This window comes from Nicotiana tomentosiformis, chromosome 8 (genome assembly GCF_000390325.3).
Source record: "Nicotiana tomentosiformis chromosome 8, ASM39032v3, whole genome shotgun sequence".
Lineage (NCBI taxonomy): Eukaryota > Viridiplantae > Streptophyta > Magnoliopsida > Solanales > Solanaceae > Nicotiana > Nicotiana tomentosiformis.
Window position 1 is genome coordinate 44447232 of NC_090819.1, and position 23984 is coordinate 44471215.

The following is a 23984-nucleotide window of genomic DNA, read 5'->3' on the forward strand; positions in this document are numbered from 1 at the left end:
GTAAAGAAACAAATTTGGTGCTAAATTGGGAAAAGTACCACTTCATGGTGCAAGAGGGTCTTGTTCTGGGCCATAGAGTCTCAAGGAGCAGCATTGAAGTTGATAAGGCGAAGGTGGAGGCAGTTGCAAAATTGCCTCCACCCATTTAAGTGAGGGGTGTCCGGAGTTTCTCGGGACACGCATGTTTTATAGACATTTTATTAAAGTTTTTTCTAAGATTGCTACTCCTTTGTGTAGGTTGCTCGAAAAGGATGTGACATTCAAATTTGATGAGGCCTGTTGGAAGGCATTTGATGAGCTCAAGGGGAAGTTGGTGGCTACACCAATTATTATGGCACCGGATTGGTCCTTGTCATTTGAACTTATGTGCGATGCAAGTGACCATGCTATTGGATCAGTGTTAGGCCATAGAAAGACAAGATATTTTACTCCATATACTATGCGAGTAAGACTCTTGATGATACACAGTTGAATTACACCACCACCGAAAAGGGGTTATTGGCAGTTGTGTGGGCATTCGAGAAAGTTCGAGCCTACTTAGTGGGAAGAAAAGTTAATATCCACACCGATCATGCCACAAATAGGTATCTGTTTTCAAAAAATGAATTCAAAGCTAGATTGATGTGCTAGGTTTTATTATTGCAGGAATTTGACGTAGAAATACGAGATCGGAAGGGCACAGAAAACCAAGTGGTCGACCACCTGTCTCGCTGCAAAATCATGAGCACGTAGAAGAAGGTGGACAAATTAAGGAGACATTCCCCGATGAGAAACTTTTTGCCATCACATATGACCCTACCCCGTGGTATGTGTATTATGTGAATTACTTAGTGAGTGGAGTTTTCCCTCCTCAAATATAGCCCAAGGCTAGGAAGAGGTTCCTGCATGACGTGAATTTTTACTACTTGGATGAGTCATTCTTGTACAGACAATGCACTAATCAATTGATGAGGAGGTGCATTCCTGAAAAAGAGGTGGAACAAGTGGTGTAAGATTGCCATGCCTCGCCTTATGGGGACCATCATGGAGGAGATAGGACAGTTGCAAAGGTGTTGCAGTCGGGGTTCTATTGTTTAACATTATTCAAAGACACTCATGTATTTGTTAAGAAGTGTGACTGTGCTAGAGAACAGGAACAATCACGAGAAGGCATAAGATGACCTTGAATAATATATTGGAGGTGGAGATTTTTTATGTCTGGAGCATAGCTTTCATGGGACTATTTCCAATGTCTAGAGGGAACAAGTACATCTTGCTCGCGGTTGACTACGTGTACAAATGGGTGGAGAACGTTGCACTGCCGACCAATGATGCCAAGGTGGTGGCCACTTTTTTGAAAAAGAACATATTCTCGAGGTTTGGGACTCCACTTGCTTTGATTAGTGATGAAGAAACACATTTTTGTAATCGGTTTCTAAATAACCTTCTAGCCAAATATAGGGTCTGCCATAGAGTTGCCACCGCGTACCATCCGCAAACAAGTGGTCAAGCTAAAGTGTCAAACAGAGAAATAAAGCAATTACTAGAGAAAACAATGAGTGTGAATAGGAAGGATTGGGAAGCAAAGTTAGATGATGCCTTATGGGCATATAGAATTGCATACAAAACGTCAATTGGAGCATCTCAGTACAAGCTTATGTATGGGAAGACATGTCACTAGCTAGTTGAACATGAACATAAGGTATATTAGGCAGTCAAGAAGTTGAATATGGACTTGGAAGCTGCGGGCGAGAGGAGGCTCTAACAATTGAATGAGTTAGACGAGTTCAGGCTGCATGCTTATGAAAATGCCAAGCTTTACAAGGAGAAAACCAAGAGATGGCATGACATACGTATCAAACCCCATCACTTCGAACCAGGCCAAAAGGTATTATTATTCAATTCCATGCTCAAGTTGTTCCATGGTGAGTTAAAGTCGAGGTGGCCAGGTCCATTTGAGTTGGTGAAAGTCATCCCATATGGTGCAATTGAGTTGCACTCTTTAAATGGAGAAAGGCAATTTTTGGTGAATAGGCAAAGAGTCAAGCACTATTGGGGAGGTTCTAAGTGTGGGGTTCTCTAGGGGGGGGGAGTCTTGCGTACCCATTACCTTTGTTGTGCAACACTTGTGCATTTACTAGGCAACCAATTTGAGTATCTTGCATAGGGTCTTAGGTTCTAAGTGTGGGGTTCTCTTAGACTTTCATTTTGACTTTAGGCGAACCTCTTGATTGTTTCTCACATCCGAGGTGATTCTTTTGCAGGTTGAAATGGATCATGATGGTCCATCTAAAGCGAAGGGTGCAGGGAAGTCATCCACTAGTGCTCCCCCTCCAAAAAAGTGCAAACAATGTGAGGGATCTTCTATGTAGGCCAAGGGAAATCAAGTTGCCGCGGGGTCCGAAAATGCACCTTTGGGACCGCGGCCCAAGTTGAAATTGGTTCACGAGGATGCTATCTAATGGTACCATTCGTTCGAGCCGTATGGGAGGTATGTCTCGGAGATGGGGATCAATGTGACCGCTTTGGACCAGAACTTCCCTCAGGTGCTAGAGACGTTGAGAAGCTTGAAGATGCATAAATTGTTAGAGTGTCCTGGACATGCAAACTTGAGCATGGTCAAGTATTTGTATGGAAATTGGAATGAGGACAGATACATGTCATGGGTGAGAGGAAAGGAGGTGCCACTTGATAGGGAGTCTTTGTGCAAGTTCTTAGGGGGTTGATTGTCCAAACCCAAAGATATTTCCAAGGTTTGTTAAAATCCCAACATACACGGCCATTCGTCACACTCTTTGTGTCATGGTTTCAAATGCTAAGTGTACGAGGACCAATGTGCGCGCCCATAATGAGCTTCTATGGGTGAATTTCAACAAGACTGCCAAGGTATGGTAGAATTTTGTGCAAGCAAGGTTGATGCCGGTGGAACACAACACGGGGTGCACTTGGGCTCGATGCCTCATTTATTTCCTGATGGTTGGGAGGTCGATCAAGGGTTGTGAGATTATGCTTGGAGAGACGTTTTGCACGTGGTTTGGGCGGTAGTTAAAGAGGTATTTCTATGGCAACCTTCTGACATAATATATGTTATCTCACGAGGTGCCCGAGTACCTAGGGTACAATGAGGTGGTAAAAGCTCCTAAGGGATTGATGGACATCACGACGCTGTTGGATACCACTATCAAGCTGAGCACGACAGCTCGGAATGAGAGTGAGGAAAACTTCAACATGTATATCTATGAGTTGTTGAACTTGACGATGCGCCGGCTTAGAGTGACAGATGAGGAGAGAACACAGCTGAACACTAAGTACTCTCATTCTTGTGCTACAAAGGAGATATTGGGGATTATGCTTGGCAGTCCCATTCATTCCTTTGAATATGAGAACACGATTGCTGGGTCGGATGGCAAGGGTGATGCAACTGATGAGGTCACTGGCCCGATGGCATTAGTGCCGCTTGGTGCAGATGAGGATGAGGTCGAAGCTTCGGCTGGTGTGCAGTCTGATGACAAGGGATCTGAGTATGACCTAGAGAAGTCATATTTGCAGGGAGTTTTTATTTTCACCCTACCTTTGTTTTGATATTTTATTATGCATCGAGGACTATGCATGCTCTAAGTGTGGGGTGAGGGAATAACTTTCTGTTCAGTGAAATTGTATATACTCTGTAGTTTTTTTTAGTATATAGTCTAGTTAGTAGAAAAATAGAAAACATATATAGTAAAATTGGAAAACAAATCAAAAAAGTTTGGACTTTTCCCGATGATGGCGGTAGTAATTCCATTGGTTTTTCTTTGGGCACCGGTTCTTTTCCAAGGGGTGTAATTTGAATCGGCTATTTTTCTATCTTTCTAGGAGAAGGAAAACTGAGTTGCTTTAGATACCTTTTGACATATTTGATGCTGGCATATTTAGGCTATGGTATGCGATCTATCTTTCTGTTATATTTAGTTTGAAATTTGATGCCTCTATTAAAAATGAATAGCCTACTTTGTGATGCCTTTTCTCAGTTGCTTGGCTCGTATGACATCTAGTGCATTATTGCTTAAATTTTTCAACTATGTGTACTTGCTTGGACTTGAGAATTGAATAGAGCCATCTTGATTGAGTCGTGCAATGTGTATGGTGAGGATTCGTGATGTTCTATGATGTCCTGTGTAGTCTAAAACTTGCCCTATGTGTTAATCAAAGCAAAATCATTAAGTTGTGCTAGTATAGGAGATGATGTAGGCATTTCTTTGCTTGATCATGGACTTACTTGTCACTTACAAATAATATTTGCCGTTGTTAGCCCATTTGAGCTTGTAAACCTTTTCTTAGGCACCCACATTACAAGCCGTATCCCTATTTTTGTTCTTAACTTAAGCTTGTTGAACCTTTACCTCCAAAGGCATTTAGTCGCTAAAAGAAGTAAGGTGATATCTTGGGAAGTAGATTTTGAGTGGAACCATGGAAGGGCCCACAAGGTACACTAAGTTATGAAGGACCACTAGCCGGGAAATTTAATGTAGGGAGTGTGTGTAGAAGAAAAATAAAAAAGAAAAAGTAAAAGAAAAAAGAAAAATACAAAGGAAAGAAATGTGAAGAATGTTGATATTCCGAAAGGGAAAAACACACCTCCTAATCTTCTTAATTTGTTCTAGGGGAGATATACAAGTGCTTAAACGAAAAAGGGCTAAGTTGTGTATGGTTTTGCGGCAAGGTGAATTGGTTGAGAAGAATATGTGTTTGAATGTTGAGTGTAGTGTATTAAAGTGCTTAGGAAGGTTAGTCACTTATATCCAAATTTATCATATCCTTCCCTTAGCCTATATTACAACCCAGAAAAACCTAATTGATCCTATACTTGGTGTCACACCCCGAACCTGGGGGAGAGACCGGCACCCGGTGCCTCACTTAACATAGCATACCAACTTGTGACTGAGGGACTCTGAACATACATATCATACTTTGGCCATGGGGCCACATTGCAAGACAATTTGCGAAGCTTCCAATCACCGTCTCGTAAATTCTTACAATTATAGAATGACTTTTCATACATCTATAGAAGACAATGGATAAAAGAGAGCAGTAAACGTACCTTATTTTTTGAATAACTCAGATCCTATCTTGGTTCTTCAAACTCTAGGTTTTTGCTCCAACTAGAACTTGAAAAGGAGAGAAATTCAATTAGGGTTTATGTGTAATTTTTGGGAGGATGTTTGCATGGTTTTAGGTCTGGTTATTGTGACCTATTATCAGTGTATTATAAGAAGGAAATAGGCCTTTAAAAAGTCTCTTTGGACGACCCGAACTGTCCCATTTTTGGACATATATAATCCTCTCATTTAAGCAAGTAGGTGACACACCTATTTGTCACCTAGCAGTCTGCGCAGTCTCGCAAAAACGTATATATATATATATATATATCTCTACTCCTATGTTGTATTGATAAAAAGTTTAATGCATTCGAAAATAGACTCCTATATCTTCAATTTCATGGGTGGAACACCTTGTAACTCTAAGTACATTGGTAGAAAATCGCAGTTATATTTGACCCAAAATTCAGTAAAACTTATGAACGCAACTTGTGATGACTTTCATCGACTTTTGTTTCACAACTCGCTTGACTTCAAAACATAACACACGACTATTATACGACTAACATAACTCATAACATAACCTCCTTATCATGTTAAGCACCCTAGTCTCACCCCAAAAGTACATGTTATAACATTCCCAACTTGTTGACTTTTGACGAAACATTATTTTCTTCAATTCCTTTAGCTTCCGAACCTTTCAACCCTCTTAGTACTTGTTGTTAATGATATTCCATATTTGTAACCTCCGAGGTAACATGATTAACTTACTTTATATACTTTCAAAGATGATCTCATTTTTGGTCCTACATTAGTTTGCTTACGGCCCACTTTTACGTACGAAAATATAGGGTGTAACACTTGGCTAGCTTAAATTAGTAGAGATATACATTACGGGTATGCCTATTGTACGATCACAGAGTGCACATGAAATTATTTGCGAGAGTGAGTGACTTGTGTTCAATTATGTGATGTCCTTAAATTATGTTCAAAGTCATACTTGAGTGTGTGGACCATCTTTACATTCACTCACTTGTTTATTAGTGAGGGCACATGGTCTCATGAAGGATTGGTAATGTTGTTAGCTTCTCGTGTTGGGTGAGTTCACGAGTTCAGGATTTTTAGTGGTAACGAGTTGGCGTTTGAGGCGAGGTGGTTATGGGTAGGTTGTTTGAATTGTTTGACTTGTTCAAATTCAGATGTTTATAGTTTGGCATGTTGAGAATGGGAAAAGTGTGAATTTCGTATGCTTATGGGTAACTGCCGGTATCAACTATAGTCAAGGGTAGAGTGTATGAATGAATATGAATTGCTCCTCCTGATGCGTAAAGTTGTTGGGGTGTAGTAAGGAGTTGCATTTCTCGAGTGCGAGCAAGAGTCTAAGTGTGGGGTGTTGATATTTGGCTTTAAGTATATATATTTATATGCACATCGCCTCGCATTTTACTCGGCTTTCATGAATTTATATGTGTAATGTAATAATTTATTCTAATTTGTGGTATTTTTATGTGAAAGAGTCACCTGGAAGCAATGTGGAACTAAAGGCCAAGATTTGAAGCAAAAAGAGGAGAATTGAAGAAAATTGTCCAAGCTAGCGCCCACGCCAGCGCGTTGCACTGCCTAGGGTGCAAAAGGCAGAAGTGAAAATTTGCGGCCCCTCAACCCAGCGCAGGGCCAGTGCAAGACCAGCACGTCGTGCTACCCTGGACGTTGGGGCAGGAATTATCCTATTTCACCCAGGACAAGGAATTTTCGGCCCTACACGACCTCAACTCATATAAAAGGAATTCTAAACCTACTTTAGAGGGGGAGACACCACTTTGGGAGCAAAATACAAGAACAGAACATTCAGATCAAGGATTATCAGTTTTTCTTCACTACTGTTAGTATTTTCAAAAATTGTACACGATGTGAAATTTTTTAATACTATCATGAGTGGCTAAGACCCATTAGTTCTGGGGTTGTGATTTAGCCATGAATATTGTTGTTTAACATTAACTTCTCCTTGATTATAATTCGCTATTACATGTTTGTTTCTTCAATTTTATGTTTAATTGCTTGATTGTCTAGCAAACAGTCCATTTCTTTCAACTATCTGAATTATGCTTGAGAAAGCTACGTTTAGATTAGAGATGAATTACTAAGGGCATGATCTTAACTCTAAACTAGGGGCATATTTGCGCCTAGGATAGGAATATACCTAATCACTATTCTTAATTGAATATCGTGAACTTAATGCATTCTTGATAGATAAATTCCATATGAATATAGGCGTTAATTTATTTTGGACAGGTGAGTAGTAATTCGGGAGAATAATACAAGTATACTTTGCTCGATTAATTGGCAACCATAAGTGAATTGCATGAAAAGGGGAGTTAGTTAGAACACAATAGAATTGGTGAATCGATCACATCCCTAAAATATTTATCTATATTGAATTCTCGACACAACTACTTTCTACTTGCTAAAATAGTTAATTGTTACATTTAATGCTTAGCTATAAATCACACAACTCAACCTTGATTGACTCTAGTGAATAACAATTTGAGTGAAATTAGTAGGTAGTTAAACATTACTCAACTTTGTGGGTTCGACACTCTACTCATCATTATATTACTTGTTAACCACGTATACTTGTGTATGCAATTGGGAGCAACATGCAGGCAATTTACTTCACACTTTTGGAGATATGTGCAGCACGAGTTGGGCATGCGGGTCGAGCTGAGTACCACATTTCATCCTCAGATAAACCAACAGTCTGAGCTTAACATTCAGATTTTGGAGGACATGTTGCGGGCATAATCTATGGATTTTTGAGGTTAGTGGAACCAATTTCTACCTCTACCAGAGTTCGCCTACAAAAACGACTATCAGTGGAGCATCCAAATGGCTCTGTACGAGGCCGTATATAGGAGACAATGTTGTTTACCGAATGGTTTGTTTAAGCCAGGTGAGGCTAGAGGTTTAGGCATAGACTTGGTTTGTGATGCCTTTGAGAAGGTAATAGTGATTAAGGAGCGGCTTCATACAACTCAGTCCATGAAAAAGAGTTATGCAGACTGAAAAGTTCGAGATGTGGCTTACATGTAAGGTTAGAAGGTTCTTCTCCCAGTACCGCCTATGAAGGGCATGATGCAATTTAGGAAGAAGGGAAAGTTGAGCCTGAGGTTTATTGGCCTGTTTGAGATTTTGAAAAGAGTTGGGGAGGTTTCTTATAGGCTTGCATTGCCTCCCAACCTAGCAGGGTTACATCCAATATTTCACATCTCCATGCTTCGGAAGTTCCATGAGGATAGGTCACATGTTTTAGACTTCAACAAGGTGCAACTTGATGAGAATTTGACCTATGAGGAAGAGCCGGTGGCTATTCTAGACCGACAGGTTTGAAAGTTGAGATCTAAGAGTCTTTCTTCTGTGAAAGTGCATTGGAGAGGTCAGCCTATTGAGGAGGCTACATGGGAGTCCAATTTTGATATAAGGGGCAGCTACCCGCACCTTTTTTCCAGTCCAGGTATATTTCTATGTTCGTTCGAGGAAGATGTTTCTTTTAGAGGTGGAGAATGTAACAACCCGATAGGTCGTTTTGAGTACTAGCTTCCTTTTATGTGTTTTGAGGCTTTACATAGCTCAATCTGATGATTTATGACTTGTGTGCGTGTCGATGTCCGGAAAGCTTATAAGTGAAATTTTAAAGAAAATATGATTTTGGACTTAAATGTGGCTAGAGTTGACTATTGTCAACATTTATTATAAACAACCTCGGATCGGTGTTTTGACGATTCCGAAAGGTTCATATGATGATTTTGGACTAGACGCATGCTTGGTTGGGGTCTTGGGTGACCCGAGGCCATTTCGGCGCATTATGTGAAAAGTTGGAACAATGAGTTTTGAAGTTGAAAATCTTGAGTTTTAATGATCGATTCTTGATATTTGATGTTATTTTGATGATATTAGGTTGCAAATAAGTTTGTATGATGTTACTACACTTGTGTAAATGTTCGTATTGGAGCCCTATGGGCTCGGGTGAGTTTCAGATGGGTTGCACATGGATTTGGCATTACTAAGAAAATTTGGTTTGTTGAACTTGCAGGTCTCGCATTTGCGAAGACCTGATCGCAATCGCAAGCCTTGCAGACTCGCAAATGCGAAGATAGGCTGGGGGCTGGGACTTCACTTTTGCGAAGAAAACATTGCATTTGCGGAGTGGAGGGAGGATGCATTTGCGATCTGGGTGTCGCATTTGCGACACTGGAAGGCTAGGTATAGCTTAGCTTTTGCAAAGTTTTGTCCACATTTTCGAAGAGGAGGACCTTCACAAATGCGAAGGCTTAGTCACTTTTGCAATAACCGAGTTGCTGAGACACTGATCGCCTTTGCGATCACTGGTTCACAATTGCGATATTTGCAGCTGGGTAAAATGTTGGGATTTCGAGACTTAGCTCATTTTACACTATTTTTGAACCCTTCACCCCATAGAGGCATTTTTTGGAGAGGAATTTCTTCCCAAATTCATAGGGTAGTAACTTTAACTTTTCTTCAATCAATTTTAGTTACTTTTCCATGAATTGCATCACCAAATCTATGAATTTCAAAGTAGAAATTGGGGGTTTTGGGTAGAATTTAGGGATTTTTTAAATTGGAGATTTAGACTTCAAATTGAGGTCGAATTTCAAAACAAATCGGGATTTGGTCTTTGTTTCGGATTTCGACTCATGGGCCTGGGTTGACCTTTTCAATTATGTTGAAGATTGAACCTATATCATACGGGGGTATATCTAAAGTTTGTTTTAAATTGTTTGGACGATATTTGGCCATATTCGGTTGGTTTGGAGGCTTGTTCTACGGAAAAGCCGTGTTGGATTATTGATTGTGTTCCGAAAAGAGGTAAGTATCGTGGTTAACCTTGACTTAAGGGAATTTGATTTGATTGGTCTATCTGATACGTGATTTATGTGTGGGGACGACGTATATGCAAGGTGACAAATGTATATGCATTGTCAAGGGTTCAAGCATGTGGGGTGCACTACTTAATTGCACGTCTTCAAATATATCATGTCTTCAGTTATTCCATGCTTTTACTTTTTACATGCCTTACTTGCTACATGTCATTATTTGTTAAATTCATACCTTCACAAGTTACATGCCTCTATTTTCCACATGTTTCCATGTATTCATGCCATCATTTATTATCTGCCTTTACTTGTCCTACGCTCTTACATGTCATTAGATAGATGCGTTTACTTATCTCATGCCTTTACTAGTTTATTCGCCTTACTTACTTTCTATTTCACTTTACCATGTTATATTGGATTTTGCCTTTGGGAATTTATAGATTTCGGTTTCCTTTTATGTTATGTTGTGAGATACGTCGTAGTTGGTATTGAATATTATTATATATGGAGATCGGGTTGCACAACGCAACAGTATTATTATTATATAAGTGGACCGGGTTGCAAGCTTCAACAATATTATTATTATATATGTGGATCAGATTGCATGCCGTAACAGCGCAATAATATTATGATCGGGTTGCACAATGCAACAGTATTATTATTATATAAGTGGACCGGGTTGCAAGCTTCAACAATATTATTATATATATGTGGATCGGGTTGCACGTTGCAATAATATTATATATATATATATATATATATATATATATGTATGTATGTATTATATGTGTGTGTGTGTGGATCGGGTTGCACGCCGCAACGGTATCACTATTTATATGTGGATCGAGTCATGCGCCGCAACAGAAAGGTTGTATTATGGTTATTCTTGGCTGATTGTTTTTGTTACCGCGTTGTACTGTGATACTGAGAAGTGATGATATTTTGGGGCCCTCGATCATTTATTCTTGTTTTTGTTATCTTGTTTAAATTAGTTGTTTCTCTACTTCGTTATTACTTTTCTTCTTATATTCCTACATGTTTATAGTGAGTGTCTTGTTATAGCCTCGTCACTATTTCGTCGAGGCTAGGTGCGGCACTTACGGAGTACATGAGGTTAGTTGTACTCATACTACACTTCTCCACTTCTTGTTGTGATCATGACACATGTGAACATGTTGGGCAGACTCTTTGGATATTGGTATGAGGTTTTTTTTGTGTGATTGTGATTGATATTGTTATTATTGTCAGGTGCCTAACGATAAGGGTGGATATTGTTATTGTGTTGGGTGCGGAGCGATAAGGGTATATATTGCTATTGTGTCGGGTGCAGAGCGATAATGGTGGATATTGCTATTGTGTTGGGTTCAGAGTGATAAGGGTGGATATTGTTATTGTGACCGAAATGTAGGTACGAGGTATCATATATTTGTGTTTCTATTTGATGACATATTGTCAAAAGTGGACCTTTACTTGCATTGAGTTGTTATCACTGTCACGCCCCAAACCTGGGGAGGCGTGGCTGGCACCCGGTGCCGAGCTGGCCCGAGCGAACCACTTTGTAACTCATGATCATTTGACCAAAACTAGAACATACATAGGTAGAGTTGGCTGAACTCATTCCTTTTGTAACTATCATGGGCCAACATGGCCACAACTCATAATGTATAACTATAAGTGGGCAACACTGTATCACTGAACCATTTTTCTTAAAACATGAAAACATATGGGCCGTCAAGGCCTATGACATACTGTACAAAATGAACCTCTGTGACATCAAATGGGATAGGGTACCGGCCTACCCATAAGTCTTTAGCAAAACTCTGACACGATGACTCGTAGACTCGGCTGCACTCCGAATGAGGAGGAGTCTTACCGATCCTTTGCTGAATGCCAATCTCGTCTACTATGAGGGCTCGTCAAACTGATTATCTATACCTGCAGGCATGAATGCAGCATCCCCAACAAAAGGACGTCAGTACGAATAATGTACTGAGTATGTAAGGCAGAACAGAAACGTAACAATAAATCAACATTAATTAAAGACCTAAAAGAATCAACCTGAATCTCTGAAGTGCTATCGTATATGCATACTTATACTTATATATATAATACTTCTCTTTGAATCTATTATCCATATCATATGATGCATGACTGCCCAACTGATCAGTGGTAACTGCCCGACCAGCCGTCGTACGGTGGTAAATGTATGACTGCCCAACCGGTGGTAAATAATGATACATAACTGCCCAACCGGTGGTAAATAATGATACATAACTTTCCAACAGGTGGTAACTGCCCGACCGACCGTAGCCCGGTGGTAAATGCATGTCTGCCCAACCAGTCGTAGGATGGTGGTAAATGAAGATGCATGAATGCCCAACCGACCGTAGCACATGGTAAATATGTAACTGCCCAACCGGCCGTAGCTCGGTGGTAAATGCATATGCGTGAAGATGCATGTATTACTATATTATGAACATTAACATCTTTATCAAATACCTCGATAGGGAATTAGATACATACTTAGACATGCTTGAAAATCATTTTACAGGAATAACTAACATAGACATCCTTAACTGCTAAGAGTAGAACCACTTATGGAATATCATTACGTTTACGTATCGTTTCTTGGATCATGCCAAAGAAAAAAGAAGAATTAACCTTAACATACCTAGAGTAGGAAAAACTTCCGTATGATATTCTTGGAAAATGTTGCACCGTACTCCTACCACAACTTCAGAGCAAAATTTCAGTGCAAAAGACGAGGATGAGATTTCTTTGAATTCCCTTACATGTAAAGAACCATATCACAAGGATCTTTTTTCTTTCTATAAATTTCAGTAGCAAGAATGACGCCCATGATTGTCCAAACAAATACAAAACTGGCTTCCCTAGGAAGTAGGAACTATTGAGTTCACAATTTGAAGATAGCTTACATATTAAAAGTGACGTACAAAAGGATTTAAAAGAGAAAATGGACACAGCATTACCCTGCCAGCCCAATGCAACACAAATCCTTGTTGTTTTCAATTGAAATTTCTCCACAAATCCTTGTCTTTCTCTTGAAAATTGAAGGAACAAAAATAGGATCTTTTTAAGTCTTGAATTAGGAAGAAGGTATAAGATCTCTTACTTGATTACTTTAAGTCAAAATGAAGCCAAACTTCTACGTAAGTGTCATATCTCCATTACTTTAGATGGCCACCAAATGAAAAGGGAGTAAGAGTCATTTGTTTGGTTTAGTGGCTTGCTGCCACGTGGGAGTGGGGTGGGAATATTAATCTTATCCAATAATGAATTAGGTAGTATCCCGCTACCCGATAATTAATCAATTACCCGCATAATTAAGAATTGTCTCAAATTACTTAAAATACTGCTCACTTTTAACACACTTTATATAACTTGTTATCATGGTCATGTGGTACCATATAAAATAAATACATACACTATTATTTCATTAAAATATCCTTGTAAAAATATATATATATTCTCAACTTCTAATTTTTCCAATCTCATATAAAGAGTAAAAATTTTCATACGCTTAATTCTTAAAATGGTAAAAAGATAACCTTCCTTTCTTGTGAGAAAATAATTTCTATCTTTACAATAATAAAAATCTCATAAACTTTCTCATATTATGTGTATAATTTAAAACATATTCGAAAGTAGTAATATTAATAACTATATAAAATCATATTTTTCAAACAATTTTTTTTCTTTACAAAAAAAGATTTCCACTCAAAATACCATATCAAATATATATATATATATATATAACGATATCAAGGTTGTTAAACTTACGGGGTGTAACATCATTCCCCCCTTTAGAACATTCGTCCTCGAATGTTGACTATTACAGATTTACAAAAATCTTCTCTAGGGTCTCCTCTGTAGACTAAACTAAAACCCAACCTCTATCTGAAGTCTCGACTATTTACAATCTCTTGTACTTGAATATCTCGTATCTTCTTCACCTTTACCTTACTTACCTTTCAATCTCGCATCGTATCTTTTGTTTCTTTCATAAACTCCCTTCCATATTATGCCTTAAAGCTCTATGGTAATACCTGCACCTCTGGTGCATACAAAATCTAGCGAATGCTTCATACTGACTTCTTACAACTCAGCTCTATGGCACGATCTGGAAACAAAAGAAGGGTAACATTTCCTAAATGCCCTATAGCCTCTTAATTATAAATGTGGAGCGCAGCATACCCATAAGTGAGACTCTACTAGGCACAACTTTGTAGACTCCCTAGGACACGATCCGCTCTGATACCACTTTGTCACGCCCCAAACCTGGGGAGGCGTGGCTGGCACCCTGTGCCGAGCTGGCCCGAGCGAACCACTCTGTAACTCATGATCATTCGACCAAAACTAGAACATACATAGGTCGAGTTGGCTGCACTCATTCCTTTTGTAACTATCATGGGCCAACTTGGCCACAACTCATAATGTATAACTATAAGTGGGCAACACTGTATCACTGAACCATTTTTCTTAAAATATGAATACATATGGGCCATCAAGGACTCTGACACACTATACAAAATAAACCTCTATCTACAAAGCCTCTAAGATTATTTGACATCAAATGGGATAGGGTATCGGCCTACCCATAAGTCTTTAGCAAAACTCTGACACGATGAATCATATACTCGGCTGCACTCTGAATGAGGTGGAGTCTTACCGATCCTTTGCTGAATGCCAATCTCGTCTGATATGAGGGCTTGTCAAACTGATTATCTATACCTGCAGACATGAATGCAGCATCCCCAACAAAAGGACGTCAGTACGAAAAATGTACCGAGTATGTAAGGCAGAACCGAAACGTAACAATAAGTCAACATTAATTAAAGACATATAAGAATCAACCTGATTCTCTGAAGTGCCATCGTATATGCATACTTATACTTATATATATAATACTTCTCTTTGAATCTATTATCCATATCATATGATGCATGACTGCCCAACTGATCAGTGGTAACTTTTCGACCGGCCGTCGCACGGTGGTAAATGTATGACTGCCCAACTGGTGGTAAATAATGATACATAACTTCCCAATCGGTGGATACATAACTTCCCAACCGGTGGTAACTGCACGACCGGCCGTAGCCCGATGGTAAATGCATGTCTGCCCAACCGGTCGTAGCACGGTGATAAATGAAGATGCATAACTGCCCAACCGGCCGTAGCACAATGGTAAATATGTAACTGCCCAACCGGTCGTAGCTCGGTGGTAAATGCATATGCGTGAAGATGCATGTATTACTATATTATGAACATTAACATCTTTATCAAATACCCTAATAGGGAACTAGATACATACTTAGACATGCTTGAATATCATTTTACAGGAATAACTAACATAGACATCCTTAACTGCTAAGAGTAGAACCACTTATGGAATATCATTACGTTTACGTATCGTTTCTTGGATCATGCCAAAAAGAAAAGAAGAATTAACCTTAACATACCTGGAGTAGGGAAAACTTTCGTATGATATTCTTGGAAAAGGTTGCACTGTACTCCTACTACAACTTCAGAGCAAAATTTCAATGCAAAAGACGAGGATGAGATTTCTTTGAATTCCCTTACATGTAAAGAACCATATCACAAGGATCTTTTTTCTTTCTATAAATTTCAGTAGCAAGAATGACGCCCATGATTGACCAAACAAATACAAAACTGACTTCCCTAGGAAGTAAGAACTATTGAGTTCACAATTTGAAGATAGCTTACATATTAAAAGTGACGTACAAAAGGATTTAAAAGAGAAAATGGACACAGCATTACCCTGCCAGCCCAATGCAACACAAATCCTTGTTGTTTTCAATTGAAATTTCTCCACAAATCCTTGTCTTTCTCTTGAAAATTGAAGGAACAAAAATAGGATCTTTTTAAGTCTTGAATTATGAAGAAGGTATAAGATCTCTTACTTGATTACTTTAAGTCAAAATGAAGCCAAACTTCTACGTAAGTGTCATATCTACATTACTTTAGATGGCCACCTAATTAAAAGGGAGTAAGAGTCATTTGTTTGGTTTAGTGGCTTGCTGCCACGTGGGGTGGGGTGGAGATATTAATCTTATCCAATAATCAATTAGGTAGTATCCCGCTATCCGGTAATTAACTAATTACCCGCATAATTAAGAATTGTCTCAAATTACTTAAAATACTACTCACTTTTAACACACTTTATATAACTTGTTATCATGGTCATGTGGTACCATATAAAATAAATACATACACTATTATTTCATTAAAATATCCTTGTAAAAATATATATATATTCTCAACTTCTAATTTTTCCAATCTCATATAAAGAGTAAAAATTTTCATACGCTTAATTCTTAAAATGGTAAAAAGATAACCTTCCTTTCTTGTGAGAAAATAATTTCTATCTTTACAATAATAAAAATCTCATAAACTTTCTCATATTATGTGTATAATTTAAAACATATTCGAAAGTAGTAATATTAATAACTATATAAAATTATATTTTTCAAACAATTTTTTATCTTTACAAAAAAAGATTTCCACTCAAAATACCATATATATATATATATATATATATATATATATATATATATATATATATAACGATATCAAGATTGTTAAACTTACAGGGTGTAACAATTACATGTTCTACAAAGATTATTGATATTGTTTTCTGTTATATATTCAGTTACCAGTTATTGATTGTGCAGGTTATTTGACTAGTGAGTATCATTAGACTTGAACCTCGTCACTACTTCACCGAGTTCAATCTTGATACTTACTGGGTACTAATTTTAGAGTACTCGTATTTCACTTCTACGCATTTTTGTGCAAATTCAGGTGTTAGAGGCCGCGGACCTAGGGAATGAGAACATACAGTGACCACGTGAATTCAAGGTAGAGCTGCATGACCGTCGCAAATAATGAATCAGAGCACATGGAGCCCGTTCCTTATCTTTTTTTCTGTCAAGAAAAAGAAATGACATACTATCTTCTTCAATCAACTTATTTTATAAAAGATTTGATGATGAAATATGAAAACAATAAAAACTAAATAGAGTAATATAATAGAGAGAGTAAGGTTCTACATTAGATTAGTATAGAGTAGATCCATAATAAAGTTTTTGTGTTTGTTCCTGAAGAAATAGAACAAAAGATATGGTAGAGCTACGACACAATCAAACCCAAACATTAGTTGAACATTTAAGCAGTTCAATAATTTGAAACATAATAATAAGAAATTAAGACTGAAATACTTTGAAATATATAATAATCTGAAACCATCGCGGTCTAGACTAATCCCAGAAACTAGCATCACAAGTAAATGAGCTGCTAGAATACTACAAATAAAGTCTGAAATGAAATACAAACTATCACGACCCTAAAATCCAACCTTAGGAATCGTGATGGTACCTGGTCTCTAAGACTAGGTAAGCCTAACACACATGATGAGAATTTAGCATAAATAATGACTAAGCTATTGATTAAGCCAATAAATAACGAAATAAAATCAAAACGGAACATCAGTCATAAAATCCCCAAAATCGGTGGTACGGAGTCATAAGCTCTACAGAAATATACAAGGAATCTCTATTACAATACTATTTGAAAACACAGCATGAACAATAGCATATGATCACTAAAAGGTGACTCTGAGGCCTGCGAGCGTCAAGCAGGTATATCTTGAAGTTTTCGCAAAGTCTGAAGCAACTCACTAGCGTCTGGCATGGGCAGAAGTACCCGGATCTGCACAAAAATGTGCAGAACTGTAGCATGAGTACACCACAATGGTATCAATAAGTATCAAGACTAACCTTGGTGGAATAGTGACGAGGTGAGGTCAAGATACTTACTAGACATAGAAACCTTTGTAGAATACTAATATAATCTAATAACGGGAAGTAAAAGCAATAGATGACAACAACAAAGAATGATAATATAAGGCTAACAACATAAGTAAAAAGCAAATGACAACAAAGAGTGAACATATAATAAAAATAACGAATGATCAAATACCGTCAAAATACAAGTGAAATGAATTAAGAAAAAACAATAACTGTTCAAATCAACGAACCGTTCCAAAATAGAATGTACAACAAGAATCACACCGAGGTACCAGACTTCATATTCATATTTGAGAAGTCACAATCACAATCTTCCTTATATCGCTGAGTGAGCTTTGTATTTATTTAAAAAATATTTTTTCCGAAATAGCTTCACGTGCTTTATCCCCCTTATCTCCCGCGTGTTCTTCAAATGAAGTAATTTTCCTTACTAGCAACATGCGCATAAATCCCCCTTATCTCGCCGTATGCGCATCAATATCACCACCCTTATACCGCATGTGCAATGCATCACAACACAATAATCAACTTACACCACACGTGCCCATATGCCACAATATTTTCATAACAACAATAACAATATCACCACAACAATTAGCCCACGGCTCAACCACAACATGTACAAGAATCTCAGTAACAACAAATGATATGGGAAATAACTCAACATGAAAAGACATTCCAATAACCAACAACGTCAACCACAAAAATATGTTAATAGCTCTCAATACTACAACTTCAATTAAATGCATAAGAATAAACTCAACAACGAAAAATATGAACGTGTAATAACAACTTCTATTAAAGCATATAAGAGGAAACTTGACAATGAGAGGTGGAACATGCAATATCAACTTCAATTAAATACATATAAGAATGAACTTGACAAAGAAGGATAGAACATGAGATATCGACTTCAATTAAATGCATATAAGAAAGCTAAAAGTCTAAACCCATCAATTTCCACATATAAGCATGTGTATACACTCGCCATTTCATGTACACATCTTCCACATAATTCAAATAGTACAATTAAACTAAATCCTATGGGGTAGGTCCCCCCCACCCCCACGAAGTTAGGAAAGACACTTACCTCAACTAGGCTAAATCAACACTCAAAAATAGCTTTTTCCTTAAAATTTGTCTCCTCACGGCCCAAATCTAACAAAAAGCGACTTAATATCATTAAACAATGCAAGAGAAAACAATTTCAATTAATAAAGCTAAGATCTTTACACAATTCCCCAAAAGTCAACCTCGAGCCCGACCTATCAAAATCCGAGTTCAAGGGTAGATCTCGACTACCCATAACCCCACGAGTCCACATATGTGTTTTATTTTCAAATCCGAGTCCAATTCGACTCTCATATCTAAATTATTTTATTTTTCAAAACATAGACAAAATTCCCCCAAAAATCTCTTCAAATTCCATGGATTAGAGGTTAAATCTCCTAAATTATCATGTAATATAATTGAAAATTGATCAAAATCACTTAACCGATAGTTGTATGTGAAAATCCCTCCTCAAAAATGCCTCCTACCGAGTCAGGGTTCTAAAATATGAAAATGAGGCTAAGTCCCACTTTTCCAGCACTTTTGTTCAGGTGCGAAAGTCGCATTTGTGACCAGGGGTTCGCACTTGCGAACCATCGCAAATGCGGACATGCCATCGCAAATGCGGCACCTGACAAACCCAGGGAAATGTCGCAAATACGACGCTGACTTCCCAAAATGCGAAGTCAGTCCCCTTCGAAATGCATCCAGATGGTCGCAAATGCGAGATACCCAGCCAAAGGCCACCCTTCGCAATAGCGATCTAGGTGTCACAAATGCGATATCCGAGACCCCCTGAAAACTTCGTAATTGCGATGCAGGTGCTCGCAATGTGATAACTTGAGCACCAATACACCAGCAACCTCGAATGAGTTCAAACCAATCCGAAAAATGTCTGAAACTTACCCGAGACCTCGGGGCTCCACACCAAACATCCACACAAGTCTAAAATTATCATACGAACTCGCTCGCGCGATCGAAACATCAAATATCATCTAGAACCACGAATCAGACATCAAAACAAATGAAATTTAAAAGGAAACTCAAGAATCTCAAGAATCACAACCAAGCGTCTGATTCCTATCAAACCAACTCGGAATGACACCAAATTTTGCTTACAAGTTTCAAATAGAAAAACGGACCTATTACAAGTCTCAAACCAAAATCCAAACTCGATAGCCATAGTCAACCTACGATCAAACCTAAGAAATTTCTAAACATTCAAATTACCAACTTTCAGCAAAATATGTCAAATCAACCTAGGGACCTCCGAATTCAATTTTGGGCATACGCCCAAGTCCAAAATCACAATACGAATCTATCAGAGCCATGAAAACACCGTTCCGGGGTCATTTTCACAAAAGTGAAACCTCGATCAGCATTTCTAACTTAAGCTATTAAACCAAGAACTAAGGGATCCAAATCATTCCAAAACTTCCCTGAAACGAAACTAACCATCCCTGCAAGTCATATAACCATAAATAAACATGCAGGAAGTTTCAAAAGGGAAAACGAGGCTCAAATACACAAAATGATTGGTAGGGTCGTTACATTCTTCCCCTCTTAAAACAAACATCCGCCCGCGAACGTGCGTAGAGACATACCTGAAGTGCCAAAAAGGTGAGGATAACGACTTCGCATTTCGTTCTCGGTCTCCCAAGTCGCCTCCTCGACCAGTTGAACCCTCCTTTGAACCTTCACTGAAGTAATGTTCTTTGACCTCAACTTGCGGACTTGCCTGTCCAAGCTAGCCACCTGCTCAACATAAGTCAAATCCTTGTCTAATTGGACTAAGCTGAAATCTAATACATGTGACTGATAACCATAATACTTCCGGAGCATGAAAATATGGAACACCGGGTGAACTACCGATAAGCTGGGTGGCCATGCAAGTTTGTAGGCCACCTCACCAACTCTCTCAAGGATCTCAAAAGGACCAATATACTAAGAGCTCAACTTGCCCTTCTTCCCGAAACTCATCATACCCTTCATGGGTGAATCTCTGAGCAGAAACTTTTCTCCCACCATGAATGCTACATCATGAGCCCTCCGATCAGCAAAACTCCTCTACCTGGATTGTGTTGTACGAAGTCGATCCTGAATGAACTTGACTTTCTCAAAGGCATCCCGAACCAAATCAGTGTCCAACAACCTAACCTCCCCCGGCTCAAAACAACCAACTGGAGAACGACACCGCCTCCCATATGAGGCCTCATAAGGAGCCATATGAATACTCGATTGGTAGTTATTGCTGTATGCGAATTCCGCAAGCGGTAGGAACTGATCCCGAGAACTGAATAGTGCGTAGCATGTCTTGCAAGATCTGAATAGTGTGCTCGGACTGCCTGTCCGTCTAGAGATGAAATGTCATGCTCAGCTCGACTTACGTGCCTAACTCACACTACACAGCTCTCCATAAATGCAATGTGAACTACGTTCCTCGATCGGAGATAATAGACACTGACACACCATAAAGATGGACAATTTTAAGAATATAAATCTGAGCCAGTTGCTCTGAAGATTAGGTAGTCACGATCGGAATAAAGTGTGCATGCTTGGTCAATCTGTCCACAATGACCCACACCGTATCGAATTTCCTCAAGGTCCGTGGAAGTCCAGCATGGTGATACGCTCCCACTTCCACTCTGGATATCAAACCTCTACAGCAAACCCCCTAGTCTTTGATGCTCATACTTCACCTGCTGATAGTTAAAACACCGAGCCACATATTCCACAAAATCTTTCTTAATTCTTATCCACCAGTAGTGTTGCCTCAAATCCTGGTAAATTCGTGGCACCTGGATGAATGGAATAGCGCAAATTGTGGGCCTCCTCAAGAATCAACTCACACAACCCATCAACATTGGGCACAAATCCGTCCTTGCATCCGCAACACCCCATAATCTCCAATAGAACCTCCTTGGCATCATAGTACAACACCATGTCCTTAAGGACAAACAAGTGGGGATCATCATACTGACACGCTTTGATCCGCCCAAACAAAGAAGACCGAAACCACAAAAGCAAGAACATAGATAGGATATGAAACATCCAACCTCACGAACCGATTGGCCAAAGCCTAAACATCCAATGTTAACGATCTCTCTCCAATTAGGATATAAGCAATACTCCCCATGCTCTCAGCCTTCCTACTCAAGGCATCGTCCACCACATTGGCCTTCCCGGGATGATAAAGAATGGTGATATCATAGTCCATTAATAGCTCTAACAACCTCTGTAGCCTCAAGTTAAGATCTATTTGCTTAAACAAGCATTGTAAACTCTTGGGATCTGTGAATACCTCACAAGACACGCTGTAGAGATAGTGCCTCCAAATCTTCAATGCGTGAACAATGGCTTCCAACTCTAAGTCATGTATTGGGTAGTTCTTCTCATGGGTCTTCAACTGCCGTGAAGCACAAGCAATTACTCTACCCTCCTACATCAATACTTATCCAATGCCAATCCGCGAAGCATCACAATAAACTGTAAAAGAACCTGATGATGAAGGTAAGACCAGAACTGAGGCTGTAGTCATAGCAGTCTTGAGCTTCTAAAAGCTCTCCTAACACTCGTCGGACCACCTGAATGGGGCACCTTTCTGAGCCAATCTGGTCAAAGGAGTTGTGATGGATGAAAAAGCCTCCATGAAACGACGATAATGCCCGGCCAAGCCTAGAAAACTCCAGATCGTAGTAACAGAAGACAGTCTGGGCCAACTCAGAACTACCTCCACCTTCTTTGGATTGACCTTAATCCCCTCGCTAGGCACTACATGGCCCAAAAATGCCACTGAATCAAGCCAAAACTCACACTTGGAGAATTTAGCATAAAACTTCTTCTACCTCAAGGTCTGGAGAACGATTATCAAGTGCTTCTCATGATCCTCCCGGCTGCGAAATTACACCTATATGTCATCAATGAACACGATGACAAAAGAATCAAGATATGGCTGGAATACAGTGTTCATAAAGTGCAAAAATGATGTTGGGGCATTAGTCACCCCAAATGACATCATCAAAAACTCATAGTGACTATAGCAAGTCCTGAAAGTAGTCTTTGGAATGTCTGAATCCCCGATCTTCAGCTGATGATACCCTGACCTCAGTCAATCTTTAAGAATACCCGAGCACCCTGAAGCTAGTCAAACAAATCATCAATACGCGGTAGTGGGTATTCGTTCTTGACTATAACCTTATTCAGATGCCTGTAGTCAATACACATCCTCATAAAGTCATCTTTATTCTTCACAAATATAACAGGAGCACCCCAAGGCGAGACATTCGGTCGGATGAAACCCTTATCAAGAAACACTTGAAATTGTTCCTTTAATTCCTTCAACTCTACTGTTGCCATACGATATGGAGGAATAGAAATGGGCTGAGTGCCCGGCACTAGGTTAATACCAAAATTGATATCCTTATTGGGCGGTATGCCCAGTAGATCTGCTGGAAACACATCTGGGAGATCACTCACTACCGGAACTGACTCAACGGTAGGAGTATCAGTACTGACATCCCTCACAAAGGCTAGATATGATACAAACCCTTTCTCAACCATTCGTTATGCCTTCAGAAAGGACACCACCTTTCTAGGAATATGATCCAATGTACCCCTCCACTCAAATCGCGGCAACCCTGGCATAGACAATGTCACGGTCTTGGCGTGATAATCTAGAATAGAATGATAGGGCGACAATCAATACATGCCCAATATCACATGAAAGTCCACCATACTAAGTAGCAGAAGGTCAACTCTAGTCTCATAACCCCCTGATGGTGATCAAACACGACCGATAGACACAGTCTACAATAATAGAATTTCCTATAGACGTAGACACGTATACATGGGAACTCAAAGAATCATGATATATATCCAAATATGGAGAAACGTAAGATGACACGTACGAATAAGTGGAACTTGGATCAAATAAAAGTGATGCATCCCTATGATAGACCGAAACAATACATGTGATGATAGCATCCGATGCAACAACCTCAGTCCTACCCGAAAAAGTGTAGCAACGGGCTTGGCCTCCCTCTCTAGGACAACCTTTACCCGCCTGACCTCCACCCCTAGCTGACGGTGCAGGTGGAGCGGCAACTGGAGAAGCAACCATAGTTTGTGAACCCTGTGGA

General features: G+C 39.2%; 1 protein-coding gene across 1 annotated transcript; it reads left to right on the forward strand.

Moving 5' to 3' along the window:
- Positions 1–1156: 1156 nt before the first annotated feature.
- LOC138897396 (uncharacterized) lies at positions 1157–1660 on the forward strand. The gene has a single exon (XM_070183363.1). It carries the CDS (start codon positions 1157–1159, stop codon positions 1658–1660), a length of 504 nt encoding a protein of 167 aa, XP_070039464.1.
- The last annotated feature ends 22324 nt before the right edge of the window (positions 1661–23984 follow it).

Coding starts and splice junctions, on each gene's coding strand:
- LOC138897396 (XM_070183363.1), top strand. CDS start 1,157: ATGACCTTGAATAATATATTGGAGGTGGAGATTTTTTATGTCTGGAGC.